The 19,393-nt window shown below is 47.5% G+C and overlaps 1 protein-coding gene across 1 annotated transcript in view; it reads left to right on the forward strand.

The window, feature by feature from the left end:
• Positions 1–19,393, forward strand: part of Cfap57 (cilia and flagella associated protein 57) — a 69,461-nt gene that overhangs the window by 20,638 nt on the left and 29,430 nt on the right. Inside the window, exons 7-14 of the mRNA XM_038333772.1 lie at positions 223–362; positions 1,062–1,227; positions 1,792–1,905; positions 6,233–6,445; positions 8,386–8,559; positions 12,885–13,046; positions 17,384–17,539; positions 18,853–18,946. Coding sequence (XP_038189700.1) covers positions 223–362; positions 1,062–1,227; positions 1,792–1,905; positions 6,233–6,445; positions 8,386–8,559; positions 12,885–13,046; positions 17,384–17,539; positions 18,853–18,946 — 1,219 coding nt within the window. The remainder of the gene's footprint in view (positions 1–222; positions 363–1,061; positions 1,228–1,791; positions 1,906–6,232; positions 6,446–8,385; positions 8,560–12,884; positions 13,047–17,383; positions 17,540–18,852; positions 18,947–19,393) is intronic.

A 19,393-nucleotide genomic window follows, 5' to 3' on the forward strand; every position in this document is an offset into this window, starting at 1 on the left:
CCCTTTAGCTGGCGCCCTCCACCTTCCCTTCCACCGCAGTCCATGGCCTCACCAATAACAGTATCTTAGGAAAACCACATGAAACATCAAAACAGTTTGCCTTAGCGTGGTTTCTGTGTGCACAGGCTAACTGAGGTTCCCAGGTACTAATAATTCATGCTGAAGGATATAGGCATCCTTCCGCTCACCCTGCTGGATCTCATTTCTGTGTGGTTTCTCCAGGGAGAGCCTGCCCATTTCGAGTACCTGCTGTACCCGCTGCACTCAGCGTCCATCACTGGCCTCGCTACCTGCATCCGCAAACCCCTCATCGCCACCTGTTCTCTGGATCGCTCCGTCCGCATCTGGAATTATGAATCAAAGTAAGGAGGGAAAGGCTCGCTGCTGTTGTGTGTACAAAATGTCAATCATTAAGCCTGTTTATGCAGAGTGTTTTCATTAGAGAGGTTTGCAATTCAACGACCAAAAGCATCCAGCTGGAAAAGCCTTTTATCAAATTAGTCACCTGTCTCCCAATCTCACATGGCTAGAAAATTACTCTCTGGTTTATTAACTGTTTGTTATGTGCCAGACACTGCTCTAGACCATAGGAACATAGAGGTAAGCACTTCACATAGCTCACCGTTGTCCATTAATGCCTCTGTCCCCTCCGCTCCCCTGTCCCTTTCCTTTCCCCAGTTCCTCTTGCTGCAGGGATCTCCCTAGACCTTTGGCTCCTCCTCTATCTCCTCCTCACTGCCCCAGCCACCCCAGCCCTCTACCAATAATAGGATCTCCAAACCCAGACCGCACCTAAATTCTGCTTTACTCTTGTGTACAAAAGGCTGCTGGGAGAAATGATTTGTAATTCTCGGACTCTCAGCTGGGCTTGTGTATGGTATTTTGACCGCTCTCCATGTTGGCTGTAATCCGTGCAATTATTATTACCTTTCAGCAGCCAGAGCCCAGAAAGCAGTCATTGCAAGCAATGAAATAGCTCAGATACACAAAAGCAAATAAAGTGGGGGACCTGAGAGGGCTAGGAGCTCGGCCCATAACTCAGGAACTGTTCTTTCTCACAGCACCCTGGAGCTATTTAAGGAGTACCAAGAAGAGGCCTACACCATCAGCCTTCACCCATCGGGACACTTCATCGTGGTGGGCTTTGCTGACAAACTCCGCCTCATGAACCTGCTCATTGATGATATCCGCCCTTTCAAAGAATATTCTGTCAGAGGGTGCAAGGAGGTAAGGACTGTGGGACCAGAGTCTGTCTGATAACACTTTGGGGACATAAGACAGCAGCCGATGCTCTCTCACCAAACTCGTGAAGTGCACGGTTCTGCCCACACTTTTCTACACCCACCAAAATCATTTTGCTGGACCTAAAGTCTTGTGGGATTCCGTCTGTGATTGGGCTGTGCATCTCAATTAAGATTAGAGCAGAAAAGCAATCCCAAGATGAGCGTCCCAGTTGAGAGAGTAAAAGCGGAGACCGGGAGGAGCCGAGGAAACAGTGTCACCAGTGAGATGCGGTTACAGCCCATCAGCCTTATCTCAGGTGGCTTGAAGAAGCAGGACAGTGATGGTAAAGCATCACCTCCCCATCTCCCCAGCCTGAAGCAGTGCTTCTGCAGACGCCCTGAGGCTCAGTGATAGGAGCAGTGTAATGACCAGTAGACAGGGCAGCCTCAGGATGTTGGCGCTGAGCTACAGGATCGTTGATGGTGTCTGGAAACAGCCCTTTCCCACCCAGAGTCCCCAGCCTCCTCCACTCAGATGCTCCCCTCTTTCTTCCCTCCCTCCCTGTAGTGTGCCTTTAGCAATGGAGGTCACCTCTTCGCCGCAGTCAACGGAAATGTGATCCACATCTTCACTACCACGAGCCTGGAGAACATCACCAACTTGAAAGGGCACACAGGGAAGGTAAGTCAGTAGCCAGGGTAACAAGGGGCACTGAGACATGCACTGTGCTAGCCCAAGGGGACTCCTTTCCTGACAGGGCTCACAAAATACAAATTGCAACTGGTCTAATGAAACAAAAGCCTGTGGGTTGCTTCACTAAGGCTGTGATTCTTGCAAAGCTTGGTCCTGGGGGAGTGGGTAGGGATTACCTAGACAGAGCTGGTGGTGACAGCCATTGCATATGAGAATACAAACCCCAGACAGATGGCAGGGAGTGTCAGAGGCACTGAAGAGTTTGTGGGGATGGGTATCAGGCTGACATACAGGTGAACTGAGATTGGAGAGGTTTATGGGGCTTCTGATGCATGATCTTCTACAGATTTTATTCTGTGTCTTCCTTGGTAGCCTTTTATTGAGTCCATTAAATAACTAAGGTTTATCTTTTAGAGGTGAAGACAGGATTGAGATGGAAGAAACTGGCTTCAATGGGACTAGCCATTTTCACCATTTCAGTGGCTTTCACGGGAGCCATTGGGTAGGGAGATTGGCTCCTTACAGAAAAAGGAGGAAAAGCAAATGTTAAAGGTAATAGGAGCCAGGTCAGCATATATGGAGAGAGGGATAAATCTGTGGTTCCCCTGGAATCAGAGGCAATGCTTTGAGTTTCCAGCCTTTCAAGCAGGGAGAGGTAGGCAGACCCAGAAAGGGAGTCAGAAGCTGGTGCTCTGTGCACAGAAAGGGAACTCAGGTTCTGTACAACTTCTTCCCCATGACAGTTTAATGCATATTAAATCATTTTAAGTATTTTCAATATTACCCTAACCCAAAGATCAGACAAAACCATCTGAAAGAAAATACCCTTTGTGAAGGAGCCCTGAAGCCTAGCAGCTTACAGTTGTTACAGATTGTGACCCAGTGGGGTTTTTCCTGGGAATGCAAGGCTGGTTTGACATAGAAAAACAACCAGCACAACCCACTGTGTTAACAGCTAAAGGAGGAAAACAACTTCAAAAATAAACACTTTGACCTCAGATCTTATTAGACTTAGCTCCAGTGAAATGTTACAAATAGGTCCATTCAGTTCTACCCTTTGTTGTGCCCTATGTATTTTATTTATTTATGTTTAACTTTTTATGGTGTTGGGGGCCATGAGTGTGGTAATCTGGAGAGTCATTTCTCTCTTCTATCATGCGGGTCCCTGGAATCATATTCAGGTTGTCAGAGTTGATAGCAAGCCCATTCACCCCCTAAGCCAACTACTGGCCCTGTATTTTATTTTAAAAAAAAAAGTCGATCTTGCCAGTCCTGTGTCTTATTTCATTACACGTCCTATAGTACATTGAGGTGGTTGGCTGGTTCGTTGGTTTTGATTCAGGGCCTCACTATATAGCCCTGGCTAGCCTATAACTTTCTGTGTAGACCAGGCTGGCCCCAAACTCACAGAGATCCGCCTCCCTTTGTCTCTGGAGTGCCAGGATCAAAAGTGTGTGCTACCACACCTGGCTTATAATACTCTGTTTTGATTACTACTTTATCTAACCTTATTGTGTATTTTAAAGAAGCTGAAAGAAAAACAGGTGAGTGTAACTGCAAAAAATTTTAATATGAACTTTCCATATATTAGAGAGTACAGAAAATGCAACGCGCAATCACAGTGTCTCTCAGTGGCTTGTGAAATTACCAATTGTGTTTTCTCTGATTGTGACATCATCTTGTCGTCAAAGATCAACTGCCTTTGGTCTAAAGAACTTCCTTTGGCAGTCTTGAGAGGCAGGTTTTTAGGCAGTCAGTTTTCCAATTTGTGTTTATCTGGGGGTTAATGTATTCTTCATATTTAAATAGAAATTTAGTTTTGTTGAACATAAAGGCGGTGTATCTTGTTATTCTCCGTGCTTTAAACAGCCTCCCACTGCCTCTGTGTCTCCTTCCTGATTTTCCGACAGAGGACAAATGGCAATCTTGGACTGTTACTAGTATGGACCAGTCGGCTTTCTCTTAGGTTTTCATGTCGTTGGCTTGCAATGTTTTGACTATGGTGTGTCTGGATGTCAATCTCTTTGTGGTGCTCCTACTTGAAATGTACTATAACCCTTAGATGCATGCATTCATGTTTTTCAACAAGTTTTGACTCCTTTCAGCATTACATACTTATTTATAATTTTCCTGGTGCTTTTCTCTCTCCTCCTGGTACTCCTGCCCCATATTTGCTGGTGTAAATTGATGGTCATCCATGGCTCTCTTGGACTCTGTCAGCTTTTCTTAAACATCTCTGCTTTTCAGATTGCATGTTTTGATCTGTCTTCACGGTCCCCTGCTCAGATCTACCGCTGAGCCCTGCTAGTGGCATTTTCACATTGGCAATTATGCTTTTCAACCCCAGGGTATCCATTAGAGTTTCTAAAAACGCTCTCCCCCTTTCATATTGCCAACTTGATGAGACGCGCCACGGCTTCTTTTAACTCCTCAAGCATGGCTTCTGTACTCCCTTGGACGTGTTTACATCAACTGCTTCCGAGTCTTTGTCTGCTGGATCTGTCTGAGCACCTTTCAGGACACTTTCTTTTGCCTGCTTGCTTGCTTCTGTCGTCTTCTTTTGGGGCACAGTATTTTTGAGGGATTTGTTGTTTTGTTTCTTGTGTGTTTCCTAACTTTTTATTGGCTGGCTATTTTAGGCACTATACCGCAGCAATTCTAGATATATATTCCTGAGAGCTGGCGGTGGACGGGTTAGTTGGTAGGATGACTGACAGCTTATTTGCTCAATGGAAAAACTAATTCCGTAAAGCCTTTTTCCTATGCAGTGTGCAGCCTTTAACATCCCTGCTTAGATTTTCTTCTTCACTTATATTTTTTCTTTTTCTTTTTGGATTTTAGCCTTCAGTTTGCCTAAAGATAGCCTAAGGTACTTATTAATCATAAATTTCCCATAAGCCCACTTAGCTGCTTAAATTTTTAGCCTTAACTACTAGGTTTGTGTGGGGCTTGGAAGCTGCTCTAGGCCATCGGTTTTTTGCCTCATGGTCTGCAGAGATGGGCAGTTTGGATGCACCGTCTCTGGCTCTGCCTGAGAAGGCACAGCCTTAGTCAGGAGCATAGTCTTCCATGCTACCAAGTGTGAGCATGACTTTACATGTTAAGCCTGGATTCTCGGAAGGCGCCCTTGAGTCAAAGGAGCTCAGTGTGCAGTGTGTGGTGAGATGTTGTGTGGAAGCCTCTTGTACCAGAGAGACTTCCCCCTGACTCAGTGGGTCCTCCAGTAGCTTGGAAAAGGCTTTCGTGTTTCCCACATCCTGCTCCCATTGCTGCCCAATGGATGCACCCCACCACGGGCACACAGCCTCTTAGCCCCCAGCAAATTTTGACCACCTCTTTTCCACGATCTCTCTATTGAAAGTCTGTCGCTCTGCTTGTTTTTTCTTGTGTCATAATTACCAGCTTCCTCTTTGCTCTCTCACCGAGATCTCCATTGTTTCAGGTGTGCCCATAATCACAGATGTCTCCAGATTCTGTTGCAAATAAAGTCCGTCCCCGGTTGCCACCGAGTGCTCTGTCTTAGTGGCTGTTTTTCCCTGACACAAAGCCCATATCCCATGGTGCCCTGAACCTGCTTTTCCAGCAGTGGCACCCCTACTTTGAGTGGAACCTGCAGGACAGGGGTAGAGTGGCAAGAACCCCTCATCTTCCCCTGGCCCTTATAATGGGGAACCTCCAGCCCTAAGTTCTGATTATTTTTACCAGTTAACTTCGGTCACTGGGGAAACTAGCTGATACCCTCAGTCTGCCATCCTAGAAGTCCATTCCCGGAGCTATTGCTTGCAGTTTCCTGTGAATATTTCAAAACTAAAAGGACTCTCAAAGGGGGCTGGAGAGATGACTTAGCAGTTGAGAGCACTTGTTGCTCTTGCAGAAGACCCAAGTTCACTTCCTAGCACCCACGTAGTGGCTCTCAGCCATCCATGACCCCAACTAGTTCCAGGGGATCTGACATCCTCTTATGGCCTCTGAAGATGCTTGTAACCACAGCCAAACCATACATTCACATGAGATAAAATGACATCAGAAAACTAGTATAAGTCCATCTGCATTCGTAAAGTCTAAAGGGAACGGGAGTATATTGTTTTCAGCATCTTACAATATTTAGATCTTAAAAAACAGAATGTCAACGTGGCCAAGAAGCCATGTTTGTGCTTACAGACAGACCTCTCCCAGGCACATCCTGCCTTAGTGTAGTGGAGCCCCCCAGGTTAATCCCCTGTGTGTGTGTGTCTGTATGTGTGTGTGCGTGTGTGTGTGTGTGTGTGTGTATGTATGTGCTCTTCTCACCCAGGTGTGTCTGCATTCCTTGCAGATTCGTTCACTTGTGTGGAACTTAGATGACAGCAAGCTAATTTCTGCTGGCACGGATGGCGCTGTGTATGAATGGAACCTGTCCACGGGGAAGAGAGAGACAGAATGCGTGCTCAAGTCCTGTAGCTACAACTCTGTTACTGTCTCCCCTGATGCCAAAGTTATCTTCGCTGTGGGATCGGACCAGACTCTCAAGGAGATTGCAGATTCTTTGGTGAGTCCACCCTCCTCGTCTCCGAATGCTCCACAGTGCTGCAGAAGTCAGACTCCAGGACTTCCGCTAGACCCCGTGAGAGAGAGAGAGCTCTCCTTCACGGGACAGTGCCTGCCATGCTCCTTGATCCTCCTGAATGGATCAAGCTGTGGGTCCCCTTGCCCTTTCTGCTTCCTATCTGTAATTTCCCATTTTACCCACATATATGGAAATCAACAACTTCTCTAAAACACTCTGAGGCAAGCCACCATGATGGCCGCCAAGCCTGACGACAACCTGAGGTGGACCCCAGGGATCCACATGGTGGAAGGGGAGAGCCAGTTCCCACAGGTTGTCCTCTGATATACACACGCCACCACTACCACCACACACACCACCACCACATACACAAATTTAATTAAAATGTAATCTTCAGTTACACTGAACTCTCGTCCTTGTTCTGCACTTAGCTGAGATGAGCCGCTGCTACGGTTAGCTGCCGCCACCCAGGCTTGTCACCGTGTTCTTTCAAAACCTCTAACCTCCAGATTTTTATATTACCACATTTGGCTCCTGGACATATGGACAGAGAGAACTCAACATAGACCCTTCATACAGACATGGCTCGTGCCCTTCTCTGGCCAAGCAACAGCTGGTCTCTGGCTTCTTGGGTTTCCCATAGCTTCTGTCATGGGCTGACACCTTGGGTGTGGGAGGAGGCTCATGGCGACCACAGCAGCAAACAAACCTGAAACAGGTTTGGAATCCAGCTTAGCTCACACAGGTGACTCTCCTCTGTACTCCCAGGGACCTGATCCTGGTTCTTAAGCAGCCCGTACAAAGCTAGACTAGAATAATGTTTTCTCGGGGCAGGCAGGCCTGTGTCCCCTCCCCTTGACATCCCTAGAAGCTGGTGCACTGCCCGACCCCCTCAACACACACACACACACACACACACACACACACAGTCATAAAAATGTGTGGATTGGTGAGTGGGTGGCTGAATACGCAGTCGTGGGTGAAGGAATGAGCGAGTTCCCTGGGAGCAGTTTGGACAGTAATAAATGCTTCCTGGATAAATTTATGACTGTCATCGTGTTCGCACCCTGAGGTGTGTTGACAGCATTACAGTCAAGAGCTGAAAGTGGAGTCAGGCTGTCCCTGGCCACACCTATGGGCTGAGGCAAGTGTCTTCCAGCCTCAGTGACTCATCTTCGCTTGTCGTGAATGTGACCCGTCACTTCCCTCAGGCTTCTGCAAAGACCAGATGAGTTACAACAGAGAAGGATATAATGCCATGGTGTCGTAGGAGAGTTCTGACCCTTTCACTTGTATTGTTTCTAACACCCACAACCTAAAGAGACAACTCACTGGGTAAGAGCCGTTTTTGTGCAAGCGCGAAGACTTGAGCTGAGGTCCCGGCACCCTGGTGTGGCCATGTGTACCTGTACCCCCAGTGCTGGGCAGATGGGGGCAAGACAGAGAGAAAAGGATCATCAGGGCTTGCTGGCCATCTGTCCAGCCTCGGGGTCAGTGAAGAGACCCTGTCTCGAAGGAATACGACAGAGAGTGATATAGGATGCCTGCTGTCACATTGCCCTCCACGTTCTCATAGTGCTGTGAACACACACATACCGCGTAAGACTTGGGAACTCCAAATGGACATGGTTGCACACACCTTTAATTCCAGCACTTGGGAGGCAGAGGCAGATGGGTCTCTGTGAGGTCAGCCTGGTCTACCTAAGAAGTTCCAGGCTATCTAAGGCTACACAGTGAGATTCTAGCTCAGAAAAATAAAATAATGATAAAATTAGGAACTCTGAACTGGGGAGGTAGCTCAGTGGTGGAGAGACTGCCCGGCATGTGTGAGGCCTGAGTTTCATTCCCACCCCAAAGATGACACTGGGCTACTGGAGACAAAGCTCAGCCCCTCCCACTGAACAGACCCCCCTGTGTTCCAGATCCTCCGTGAGATATCGGCATTTGATGTCGTCTATACGGCCATCACCATCTCGCACTCCGGGCGCATGATGTTTGTGGGCACTTCCGTGGGAACTATCCGTGCCATGAAATACCCCCTGCCTTTGCAGAAAGAGTTCAATGAGTACCAGGCTCATGCTAGTCCCATCACCAAGGTGAGAGGTGGCTCCCCACCAAATCCCAACCCGGGCTCTGCCTCGCAGACTTTCCTACCCTGGCAACCCCTCAGTGCTGCCTGTTTCTCCTCACTCCTCCTGGCTCTGTTTATCTCTTCATCTGTCACCATTCACTGGGCACCTGTGGGCTGGATACTCATACCCATGTCACACCCAAAGATTATTTGACACAAAATTACACCCAGTTATAGACCCTCGGATGGCTGTTGTAGGTGTCCCAGCTGGGTTGCCATCTTATTTCCCAGCTGCGGTGAGTTTACCTACTAATGACCCGCAGATGTCCACTGCTTCCAGACAAAAGAAAGTCATATGCCAAGCGATTAGACCTAACCCTGAGAATATGGCCATCGAGCCTACCCCGGAACAGTAACCGAGGCGTGCTTTTGTGAATAGTCCTGTTCTCTTTTCTTGCACAGTAATAGCTATGTTTAATAGTTAAATGTTAAATCATAATGGAGGAAAAGAAAAAGGTACTAAAACAAGAAAGTTGCCTGCGTCCAGTGCCCGATGAGTGGATAAGCACATGTGTTTCACACATACAGTGGAGTACGAGCCTTGAGAGGGAAGGGAACTCTGCACTGTACTGCAGCATGGATGAGTTTTAAGAAAACTGTACTACATAAAACATGCTAATCCCAAATAGGCAAATACAGCATCATCTACCCACTGGGGAAACAGGACTCTTTGGACCCTCCAGGTCTTTTTCAATTTTTCCGGACCATGGCATTTAAGACATGTGGTTGTTGGTTCCCCAACCTAGAGTTAGAGAAGACAGTGATCTGGAATCACAGGATCTCCACTGCTGGGTAAAGACTTTCCATATTAGGTTTATTCTTAGGACATTGGTTCTGCTCCCCATAGCTTTGTTGATTCCAAGGCCTTTGGGCTCTTTCCGCAGCACACCGTTGCCCACTGGCAAGGGGTTTAGGGGTGCGGAATGGTGAACTGGGGTTATGTTTATCCGTGACTTACCCAAACTGATTAAAACTTAAAACCTTGATTCATACTTTTAAAAAGAAGATATCAAAAGTGATAGAAAGTAGAATGGTGGTTATTATTCTACACCCATCTGGGCTGGGGCAAAGGGGAAATTATTGTTTAATTTGTGCAGTCTTAGGTTGTTTTGTTTTGTTTTGTTTTCGAGACAGGGTTTCTCTGTGTAGCCCTGGCTGTACTGGAAATCACTCTGTAGCCCAGGCTGACCTCAAACTTAAAGAGATCCACCTGCCTCTGCCTCCCAAGTGCTAGCATTAAAGGCTGCGCCACCACTGCCCAGCCGCAGACCGCAGCTTTTGTTTTGAAGGACAAACAAATTATGGGTAGATGGTGGTGATAACGTCACAAATGTGTCAATCATAAACAGTACACCCAAAAAATGGTTAGGGTGGTAAATTTTACAGTACATATATTTTGTCATAACAAAAAGGGAATGAAAAAGTTTCCTGGCCTGAAAAATGGATACCAATAAAACACAGCCAATAGAAAAGTAGAAATTACTCATGAGGAGTATCTGTGATTACACAAACCCCTGAAACCAGCCCCTGAGAAAATGTTTGCCTCCTTTATTTGAAATTGGATGACATGCAAGATTTTTTATTACTTAAAAAAAATACCAATCCAAATTCCCACTTTCTCTCCTCCTCCCCCTCCCTCCACACACCCTTCCTCCCACCCCCCTCCAATCTTAAGAGAGGACAAGGCACCCCACCCTGTGGAAAGTCCAAGGCCCTCCCCACTACATCTTTATTGTATAGGATTGTTTTGCCTATCCTGGGTTTTTTGTTTTTCCATATGAAGTTGATTATTGTTCTTTTGAGGTCTGTGAAAAACTGTGTTGGGATTTTGATGGTGATTGCATTGAATATATAGATTGTTTTTGGTAGGATTGCCATTTTTACTATGTTGATCCTTCCTATCCAATAAATCAAAATCTTGCTTGAATTCAATGAAAATGAAGGTGCAACCTATCCAAACCTACGAGACACCATGAAAACAGTGCTAAGAGCAAAGTTCATAGCATGAAGTGCCCACATGAAGAAAACGGAGAAAGTTCACATTAGCAACTTAACAGCACACCTGAAAGCTCTAGAAAAAAAAGAAGCAGACTTACCCAGGAGGAATAGAAGACTGGAAATAATCAAACTGAGGGCTGAAAACAATAAAATAGAAACACAGCAAACAATACAAAGAATCAATGAAACAAAGAGCTTGTTCTTTGGGAAAATCAACAAAATTGACAAACCCTTATCCAAACTAATCAAAAGGCAGAGAGAGAACATCCGAATTTAAAAAATGAGAAATGAAAAGGGGGACATAACAACAGATACTGAGGAAATTCAGAGAATCATTAGGTCAACTACAAAAGCCTGTACTCCACAAAATTGGAAAATGTAAAAGAAATGGACAATTTTTTAGATAGATACCATATACCAAAATTAAATCATGATCAGGTGAGCAATCTAAATAGACCTATAAGTCACGAGGAAATAGAAGCTGTCATCAAAAACCACCAACCAAAAAAAGCCATGGCTGGATGGTTTTAGTGCAGAATTCTACCAGATCTTCTAAGAAGAGCTAATACCTATACTCCTCAATGTGTTCCTCATAATAGAAACAGAAGGGTCATTGGCAAACTCTTTTTATGAGGCTTCAGTTACCCTGATACCAAAACTGCACAAAGACTCAACCAAGAAAGACATGCAAGATTTTTAATTATGTCCTGAATTCAATACTGACCTAGTGTCTTAGTTACTTTTCTATGGCTGTGATAAAAATCCCTTGACCAAGGCAACTTAGAAACAAAAGTGTTTGATTTGGCTTGTGGTTTTAAAGGGGTTGGGGTCCATGAGAGTGAAGGAACAGCTGAAGCTCGTGTCTCGATCCACAACCATGAGGCAGAGAGCAGTGGTGGGAAATGCATGAGCCTTCTGAAACCTCAAAACCTGCTTCCAGTAACACACCTCCTCCGATAAAACCACGCCTCCTAATCCTTCCCAAATAGGTCCACCTGTTGGGACCGAGTCTTCTAATGTATGAGCCTGTGGGGCACCATTCTCCTTCAATCTGCCACACTCACCTGTAGGTACTACACACATTAGGGAGGGATTTTTTCACTATAAAATGACACATTTCTGTACTGAGCCTGGGCACTGGAACCGAAGTAAAGTGCTGTGATTTAGTCCTCCCTTCCCTTCAGATCTACTAAATTTTGTTGTAAGGTCATTTTTATTATAGAAGCAACATGTGTTTATGTATGTTTCTGGCAGGCCTTTATAGTAGCATCATCATTCATATTCTGACTCATAGGTATTATACATGTGTCTGGAATGAAGATCATACTTTATGGTCACTCTTTCACAGCCTGCTTCTTAAAACTTTAACATTACTACAAGAATTTTTCTATATGATTGAGTGTTCCTCAGATGCACTGCACTGTAGAGGCTGGAGAAATGGCTCAGTGCTGAAGAGTGTGTGTTGCTCCTGTAGAGTCCTGATGAGCGTTGATTAACACAGCTCCCCTCTTGTTGACCTTTGACCTTCCTTGCTGAATTATATGGCTGTGCCTGAGACAGGCTAGCCCTCCGTCTTCCGGGTTTTAACAAGCACAGCAGAAAATTGGAAGTTTAAAAAAGTTAGTCTCCAGAGGAGTCAAGAAGCCAGTTCAGCTTTCAGAGACTCTTGTGGGCAGCAACAATGCCAGGAACCCAAAACCCAGGAAAATAAGATTATTAAAATCAAGTTCACTGAGGCAGGAAAACAATCACTGTGTTCCCAAACTCAATTAGGGACTATCTCAGATGATAAGAGACAAATTTCAGGTTGGACGAGACAAAAGCATCCTATAGTCACAACGATCTGTGGTTGGTTACCCATGGTTACCTCTACTCCATTAGCATTGTAAGAACCTTGCTGAAGCAGAGACTGGAAATGATAATGAGGCATGTGTGGCATGCAGAGGCATGATGAAGAAGAGCACAGGCTTAACTAATGTTCCCCTTCTACCGCAGTGGCACCAAGACTTCATCCCTAACTGCATGGTAGAGGCTGTGAGAGCTTCACATTTTGATTCTTTGCTTTTAAGTGAGCTGGGGATTTCCTCTCCCCAAACACCAACTCCCTCATACTCCCTCATCAATGAAGAAATTTGTTGATGCACCAAGGTGCTTCTGTCTGATTCTCCTGGTAAGGAGCACGCAAGCCCAGGGAAGTGTGCAGGGCTGCGTGGACCAAAGCCCGTGCATAGCCAGCTCTGTCTTGAGCATCCACAGCCCCAGAAAACTTCTCCAGGCTCTTTTCCTCCGCAGATGATGCTCACCTTTGACGACCAGTACCTACTGACCGTGGCTGAGGATGGCTGCCTGTTCACCTGGAGGGTCTTCGATAAGGATGGCCGGGGAATCAAACGAGAGAGGGAGGTGGGCTTTGCTGAAGAGGTGCTCGTGACTAAAACAGACATGGAAGAGAAGGTAAGGCCCAGGTCAAAGGGGGAGGCGCACAGAATCCCTTAGCAGACCACACTCAGGGGGCTCAGGCCAGCATGTTGGGTCCTCTGACGTCCTGCTGCAGACGGTCAGCTCCATGCCAGCAAGCCAGCCTTCTTGCAGCCACTCTACTGCTTCCACCCCCGCACAGCCTGTCTTTTGGCGCCATGATCACCCTCACTGATGCTGTGTTCGAGTCCCATGACCCTGTTTTCTTCTGGCTGCAATGTAAGAGGTGACCATGGCAAAGGACTTTGAAGATAACCAGTACACATTCATAAGGTCAAACTACCACATGCCCAGATTGTAGCTGTGATGTGTAATGATTTCATTTTAAAACGTGTGCCCTGGGAAGAGATGAATCAGTCAGGCAACTGTAAAGTCCTGAGGTTGGATCCCTAGCACCCAGCTGGGCACAAAGGCCTGTGTATATAACCCCAAAGCTAGGGGTGGGAGACTCCAGAGGACCTGGAGCTCATTGGCAAGACCACCTGACTAAACCCACGAGCCTCGGGTCCAACAAGAGACCTTGTCTCAGAACACAAACTCAGGAACAACCAATGAAGACACCCAATGTCAGCATCTGGACTCCACAACTTATACACACACACACACACATCATGAACATACATGTACACCCACATGTATAAGTGTATGTACACAAATAGCATGTGTAATCCCATCACACAGGTAGCTAAGACAGGAAGACCATGAGTTCACATGAGTTCAATGACAGCCTGGGCTACATAGACAGACAGAGAAAGAAGAGAGAGAGAGAGAGAGAGAGAGAGAGAGAGAGAGAGAGAGAGAGAGAGAGAGAGAGAGAGAGAAGAGGGAAGGAGGGAGGGGAAGGGAAGGAAGGAGGGAGGGAGGGAGGAAAAGAAAGAGGGAGGCAGGGAGGGTGGGAGAGAGGAAGGAAAGAGCATTTGCCATGAACCATGCACCGTGCTGGTGACATAGCTCCCCTAGAAACCTTGAATACCTCTGTGAACAAGACACTGTTGTTCTACCCCCATGGCTCAACGGTTTTAGATCAACCTCATTCAAAGAGGTTTAGTGATGGATCCAAACTTACTGTACTGGTAAATAATAGGACTAGAATTTGATTCCAGATTGAATCTAGAGATGGGTCTCAGTCACTATACCAAGGGACCCTCCCTCCTGCTAGTACAGTAAGTTCAACACAGTAAATGTTTTGCTGAAATCTGAGTGCACAGCCCTGGGCACCGCTCATGACTGAAGCTGAATGTCTGGCACTCAGAGAATCCCAGAGCTACACTGTCATTGCCACTCAGGAAAGTGTCTGAGTCACTGAGTGTGCTCCCTGTGGTTGGCTAGGCTCTGGGCAGGAGTGTTTAGTTGTGAGCCAGCCTTTAATGGCTGAGCCATCTCTCCAGGCCAGCATGAATGTTTGGGAAAGCCAGACAGGGGCCCTGTGATCAGGGGGCTCACAGTCAGGAGAGGAAAGAGACAACAAAGGCACAGCACGATAGAGGGCCCTGGTGTTTCTTGGACAGCCCTTCCAGAGCACCCTGGAACTTTCTCTATGAAAGGCAAAGGGGGGAAAGGAGGGAGGGCCAGCCTAGCCTCCCTGTGGCAGGCAAACACATCTGCTCTCTGTTGTTTTCTTCTCATTCTTCCCAGAGGGCAGAGAAGCCAAACAGGGGTGCAGGGACAAGCTCAAGGCCTGACAGTGTCTGGGCTGACTCCAACCCTGACCCCTGACCCCTAACTCCTGACCCCTGGCCCCAGCCAGGCCTGACAGCACTGCTGCCACCACAGTGGAACCATCTAGTGTGCATGGCCCAGTTCCTTAGCCTCTCTCCTCTCTCACATCCATCAGAATGAATCTCTGCAAACATCTTCCTGGCTACCCCCACCTCCTCTCTCTGTGTCCACATTCTCCCCAGTGCCAGCTCCCAGTCTTTCTACTCTGTGACATTCCAAGTAACTATCCCTCCACCAGGGCTGTGCTCCCTCACTCAGTCATTTGAATGTACAGGGATCTCCATGTGCTGGCAACAGAAGCAACTGCTGTGTACCCAACAGGCCTCTGTCTCTGAAAGTTCAGAGATAAGAAACACAGAGGGGTCCCTCAGCCTGTGGCCTGAGAGGAAAGCCAAGAAAGACAAAACAGGGTTGCAAGCTGCCTCAATATTATGAAAGAACTCTGCCCCGGGAAGGCAGGGGAAGGACCCCACCCCAGGCCAGGTTGTAGCAGAGGAAGCAAGCCCTGTATAGTGCCTTTTTCCAGGAGGAAAGGCCTTCTGTATAGAACAGGCAATGAGAAAGGGTAAAGAGGGAGCCCTCTGGGAAGATGTGCCTAGCAGCTGTCAGCAGACCATGTTGCTGAGAAGGAAGCTGGAGAGAATCGGGGAGGCCACAGAGGCCTTTCACACGTCTTAGACTGGAAACTGCTGGGAAGGACCACAGGCAGACCTTACATCAGGAGGTATAATGACAAGATTCCTACCCTGGAAAGATACTCTGCTGCATCGTAGAGACGGACCATGGAGGGCCAGCAAGCAAGCACCTTGAACATCCCACAGCAAAAACTGGACCATTGGCAACAACATCTCACTAGTTCAGCACAGGCCTGGGGTCTCTGATCTACCTGCCGGGCATTCACCAGTGCCCGCAGTGCTGTCGCATCTGTTCGAGGCTCTGGAAGCCAGACGGGCCAAACCCAGCGCTTTGGTACAGCCAGCCACCTGGGGAGTCTTCCAGCACGGCCCTCTCCCGTCATTACAGCGCCAGTCGGGCACCACACTCCACAGTTTCTGATATCTCTTCCCTCAGTCTCTCCGTTCCTCCCCGCTTCCCTCCCCCACCTCAGCTCAAGGCCCTAGCACCTCTCACCTGAGTTCTGCAGTCACATCTCAGCTGGTCCCCTCACACGAATGTATTGTGTGCTGCACACCATTGCCCTCATAACACCGAAGCCAGCTCAAGGAGGCTAGCTGGGGCTCTTGGAGGGCCTCCAGCCCTCCTCTCAGTACCCCCTGCTAAGTCCTCTCAGTACCCCATGCTAAGTCCTCTCAGTACCCCCCATGCTAAGTCCTCTCAGTACCCCATGCTAAGTCCTCTCAGTACCCCACGCTAAGTCCTCTCAGTACCCCTGCTAAGTCCTCTCAGTACCCCTGCTAAGTCCTCTCAGTACCCCCATGCTAAGTCTTCTCAGTACCCCATGCTAAGTCCTCTCAGTACCCCTGCTAAGTCCTCTCAGTACCCCCATGCTAAGTCCTCTCAGTACCCCATGCTAAGTCCTCTCAGTACCCCATGCTAAGTCCTCTCAGTACCCCATGCTAAGTCCTCTCAGTACCCCCCATGCTAAGTCCATACCAGGTGCCAGTTAGGAGTACAGCAGCAAACATAGCACGTTTCTTCTCATCATGAAAATAAGGGAAGCAGATCAACGAAGACAGATGTGGGGGAATGAGCACAAAGACATCATCTGTGCCCTCCCCCACTCTTCAGCAATGGCTCTTGAGGAAATATTAAAGGACTTTCAGGAAACTTCGCATGTAAGGGAGAAAACAACGCTAGCGACTCTACTTTGGAGCCAAGTAGAACCGAGGCCTACGTTAAAGCAACCGCGATGACGTCAGCACAGGCATGGCAGACATGAGTAGGGACAGTGGCCGTGTCGTTGGGCACTGAATCACAACTTACAGTCGTGGGTTTATCTGGCTGCCTCAAAAGGCCGTGAGTTTCATGAGGACGTTCAACAAGTATCTTTGGGGTTTGGGGTGTAGCCCGATGTAGAACTCTGGGTTTGGTTAGCACACACAGAGAAAGAGTATCTTGAGTACCTACTCTGTGTTAGCTGTGTGCTTGGGCTACATCAGAGAACAAAACCAACAAAGACATCAGCCTGAGGGAAGCTCAAATGCTAATGGAAGAAAAAGACAGCGGAATAAAGAAAATAATAAGCAAAATATTCAATAATTACCAGGTGCCAAAATCTGAAGAACAAATAAAGCATAAGATGGCACTAAGAAGGGGAGCCTGTGCTGAGAACAGGGGTTGGGGGTAGTAGGATTAAGTAGAGGGTCCAGATAGGTCTCACCAAGTAGGTAACATCTGTGCCACTTTGAAAGATACACGAGTGCTCTTGGCACACAGTGTTATAAAGATGAAGACTCTCTTGTGTGTCCGCCCGTCGTCTGTATATCTTGTAAGGGAAATGGAGACAACTTCTAATAGGGACCAACTTCATTCGAAGCAAGGAGGAGCAGCAGGTCCCAGGTCAGGGTCCCAGGTTTCGGTATTTTGACTCCCCCTTCTGTGAGCACTCTTAATTCTGCTTCCTCCTCCCAAAGGCTCAGGTCATGTTGGAGCTGAAGACACGCGTGGAAGAACTGAAAATGGAGAACGAGTATCAGCTTCGGCTGAAGGATATGAACTACTCAGAGAAGATCAAGGAACTGACGGACAAGTTCATCCAGGAGATGGAGTCCTTAAAGACGAAAAACCAGGTATGGTTGGGAGCCCGGACCCGCAGCCTCAGCAATAAGCAGCTCCCACGTTGCTGAGCGCAGAGCCAGCTGCATGGCCTAAGGGCATTCGTACCGTTGAGCTGTGATGCCCGACTGCTGGAAGGGGTGTCTAAGGCAGACAGAACATAAGGCGTTTCATAGGATGGTATGCTGGGTGAAGCAGGTACATGGGAAAGAGATGCGGGATGATTATATCCCGCAAAGCTGCTCTTCGGGCTAACCCACGTTTTGTTTCTAATATACTTTTGGGATTTCCGGATTTTCCACGGTGAGAACTTGTTATTTTTGTGACCAGGGAGGACTCATTTTCAAAATATGAAGTAAGGAGGGTGTTAGGGAAGGGACTGGCAGGTGTGTTGATTTCTAGATTGTCAAAAATAAAATCTGTCTTAGCAGTTTGTAGTTAGGCCTGGCCCCAGTATTTGTAAGCCTGTCTTTATGCTATGCCAAGTCTGCCTGGCCCCTCATCTCCAACCGCCCATCTTTTGGCTCAAGGAGCAGTTGTTCTGGTAACTTATCTTCATGGGTCTGTTTGGTTAAAAAGCCCTCAGCTGTTAAACTTACTCACCCGTTTATTTATAATTCATTCAACCGGGCACCGAGTGTCAGTTCAGTTCATAAACCAAACACAAAGCCAGATTCCGGCTTGGCACCCTCGGGCTGCCGGGAGCTGGCTGGCTCAGGTCAGTACATGTGAGCATCCTGAACGAACTGACAGCCGTGTGCCAGCCGTACGCAACTGGGCTGTTGCTGGGGTTTTTCTGTTTTTCTGTCTGTCTGTCTGTTTGTCTGTCTGTCTGTCTGGTTGGTTGGTTGGTTGGTTGGTTGGTTGGTTGGTTTGGTCTGGCTTTTGAGACAGGGTCTCACTTGGTGGCTCTGGCTGGTCTGAAACTGTATAGATCAGGCTAGCCTTGAACTCACAGAGATCTACCTGCTTCTGCCTTCTAAGTGCTGGGATCCAAGGTATGCTCCACCACACCCAGTAGATGATTGGAATAAATCCCTGATTTTTCTCCTTAAAATCTACTTGACCCATGTCCAAACCCAAGCCCTTCACTGAAGAGTCCATTTTACCATGTGCGCATCAAGAGCAAAAGCACAGACATTTCAGAGCAAAATAGGATGTGGGTAAAAGAGGCCATGTGTCCGAGTCTCAGCAGAACAGGCTCTGGTGCAAAGTAAGGGCTTGAGAAACATTTACGAACGAAGATGTTGCCAGTAAAAGTAGCTCTTGTCCTATCGGTGCCTTTGACAAATGTGTATAAATGAGAAAAGGCGACTCTTTGTTTCAGGTTTTAAAAACAGAGAAAGAGAAACAGGACATCCATCACCGAGAACGCCTAGAACAGCTCCTGGAAAAACAGGGCCGGGAGCTGCAAGACCTAGGTGAGCCACAAGGGGGAGCCACATGGCCGAGGCACAGGCAGCTTAGGGCCACCCATTTGAAAGAGGCTCAGACACAGCAGAAGTCAGGGAACGTGACTCTGTCTATGAATATATTACTTTATTGGAACTCACCCCGGCTTTCCCTCCTGTGTATTTGCGCATTCCTCAAAATACAAACAAGCCCGTGGGAAGTTCAGGTTCAGAGCCTGACAGTCTGCCAAGTCCCAGCCTCAGCACTTCCTTGCTGTGTGGTCTGGGAATCACCTAGCCTTACCAAGGCTCAGCTTGGCCATCTATAAAATGGAATTATAAAATCTGTATTACATACTCAGGGCATTTTCCTAACCCTGAACCCTCAAATGCCTCCTACCAGTACCTTCATAGAAACGACTTTTCTGTGTAGAGCTGGGTGAGGGGAGCTTGGCCACCTGCTGAGCTATAATAACG

Source organism: Arvicola amphibius, chromosome 6 (genome assembly GCF_903992535.2).
Source record: "Arvicola amphibius chromosome 6, mArvAmp1.2, whole genome shotgun sequence".
NCBI lineage: Eukaryota > Metazoa > Chordata > Mammalia > Rodentia > Cricetidae > Arvicola > Arvicola amphibius.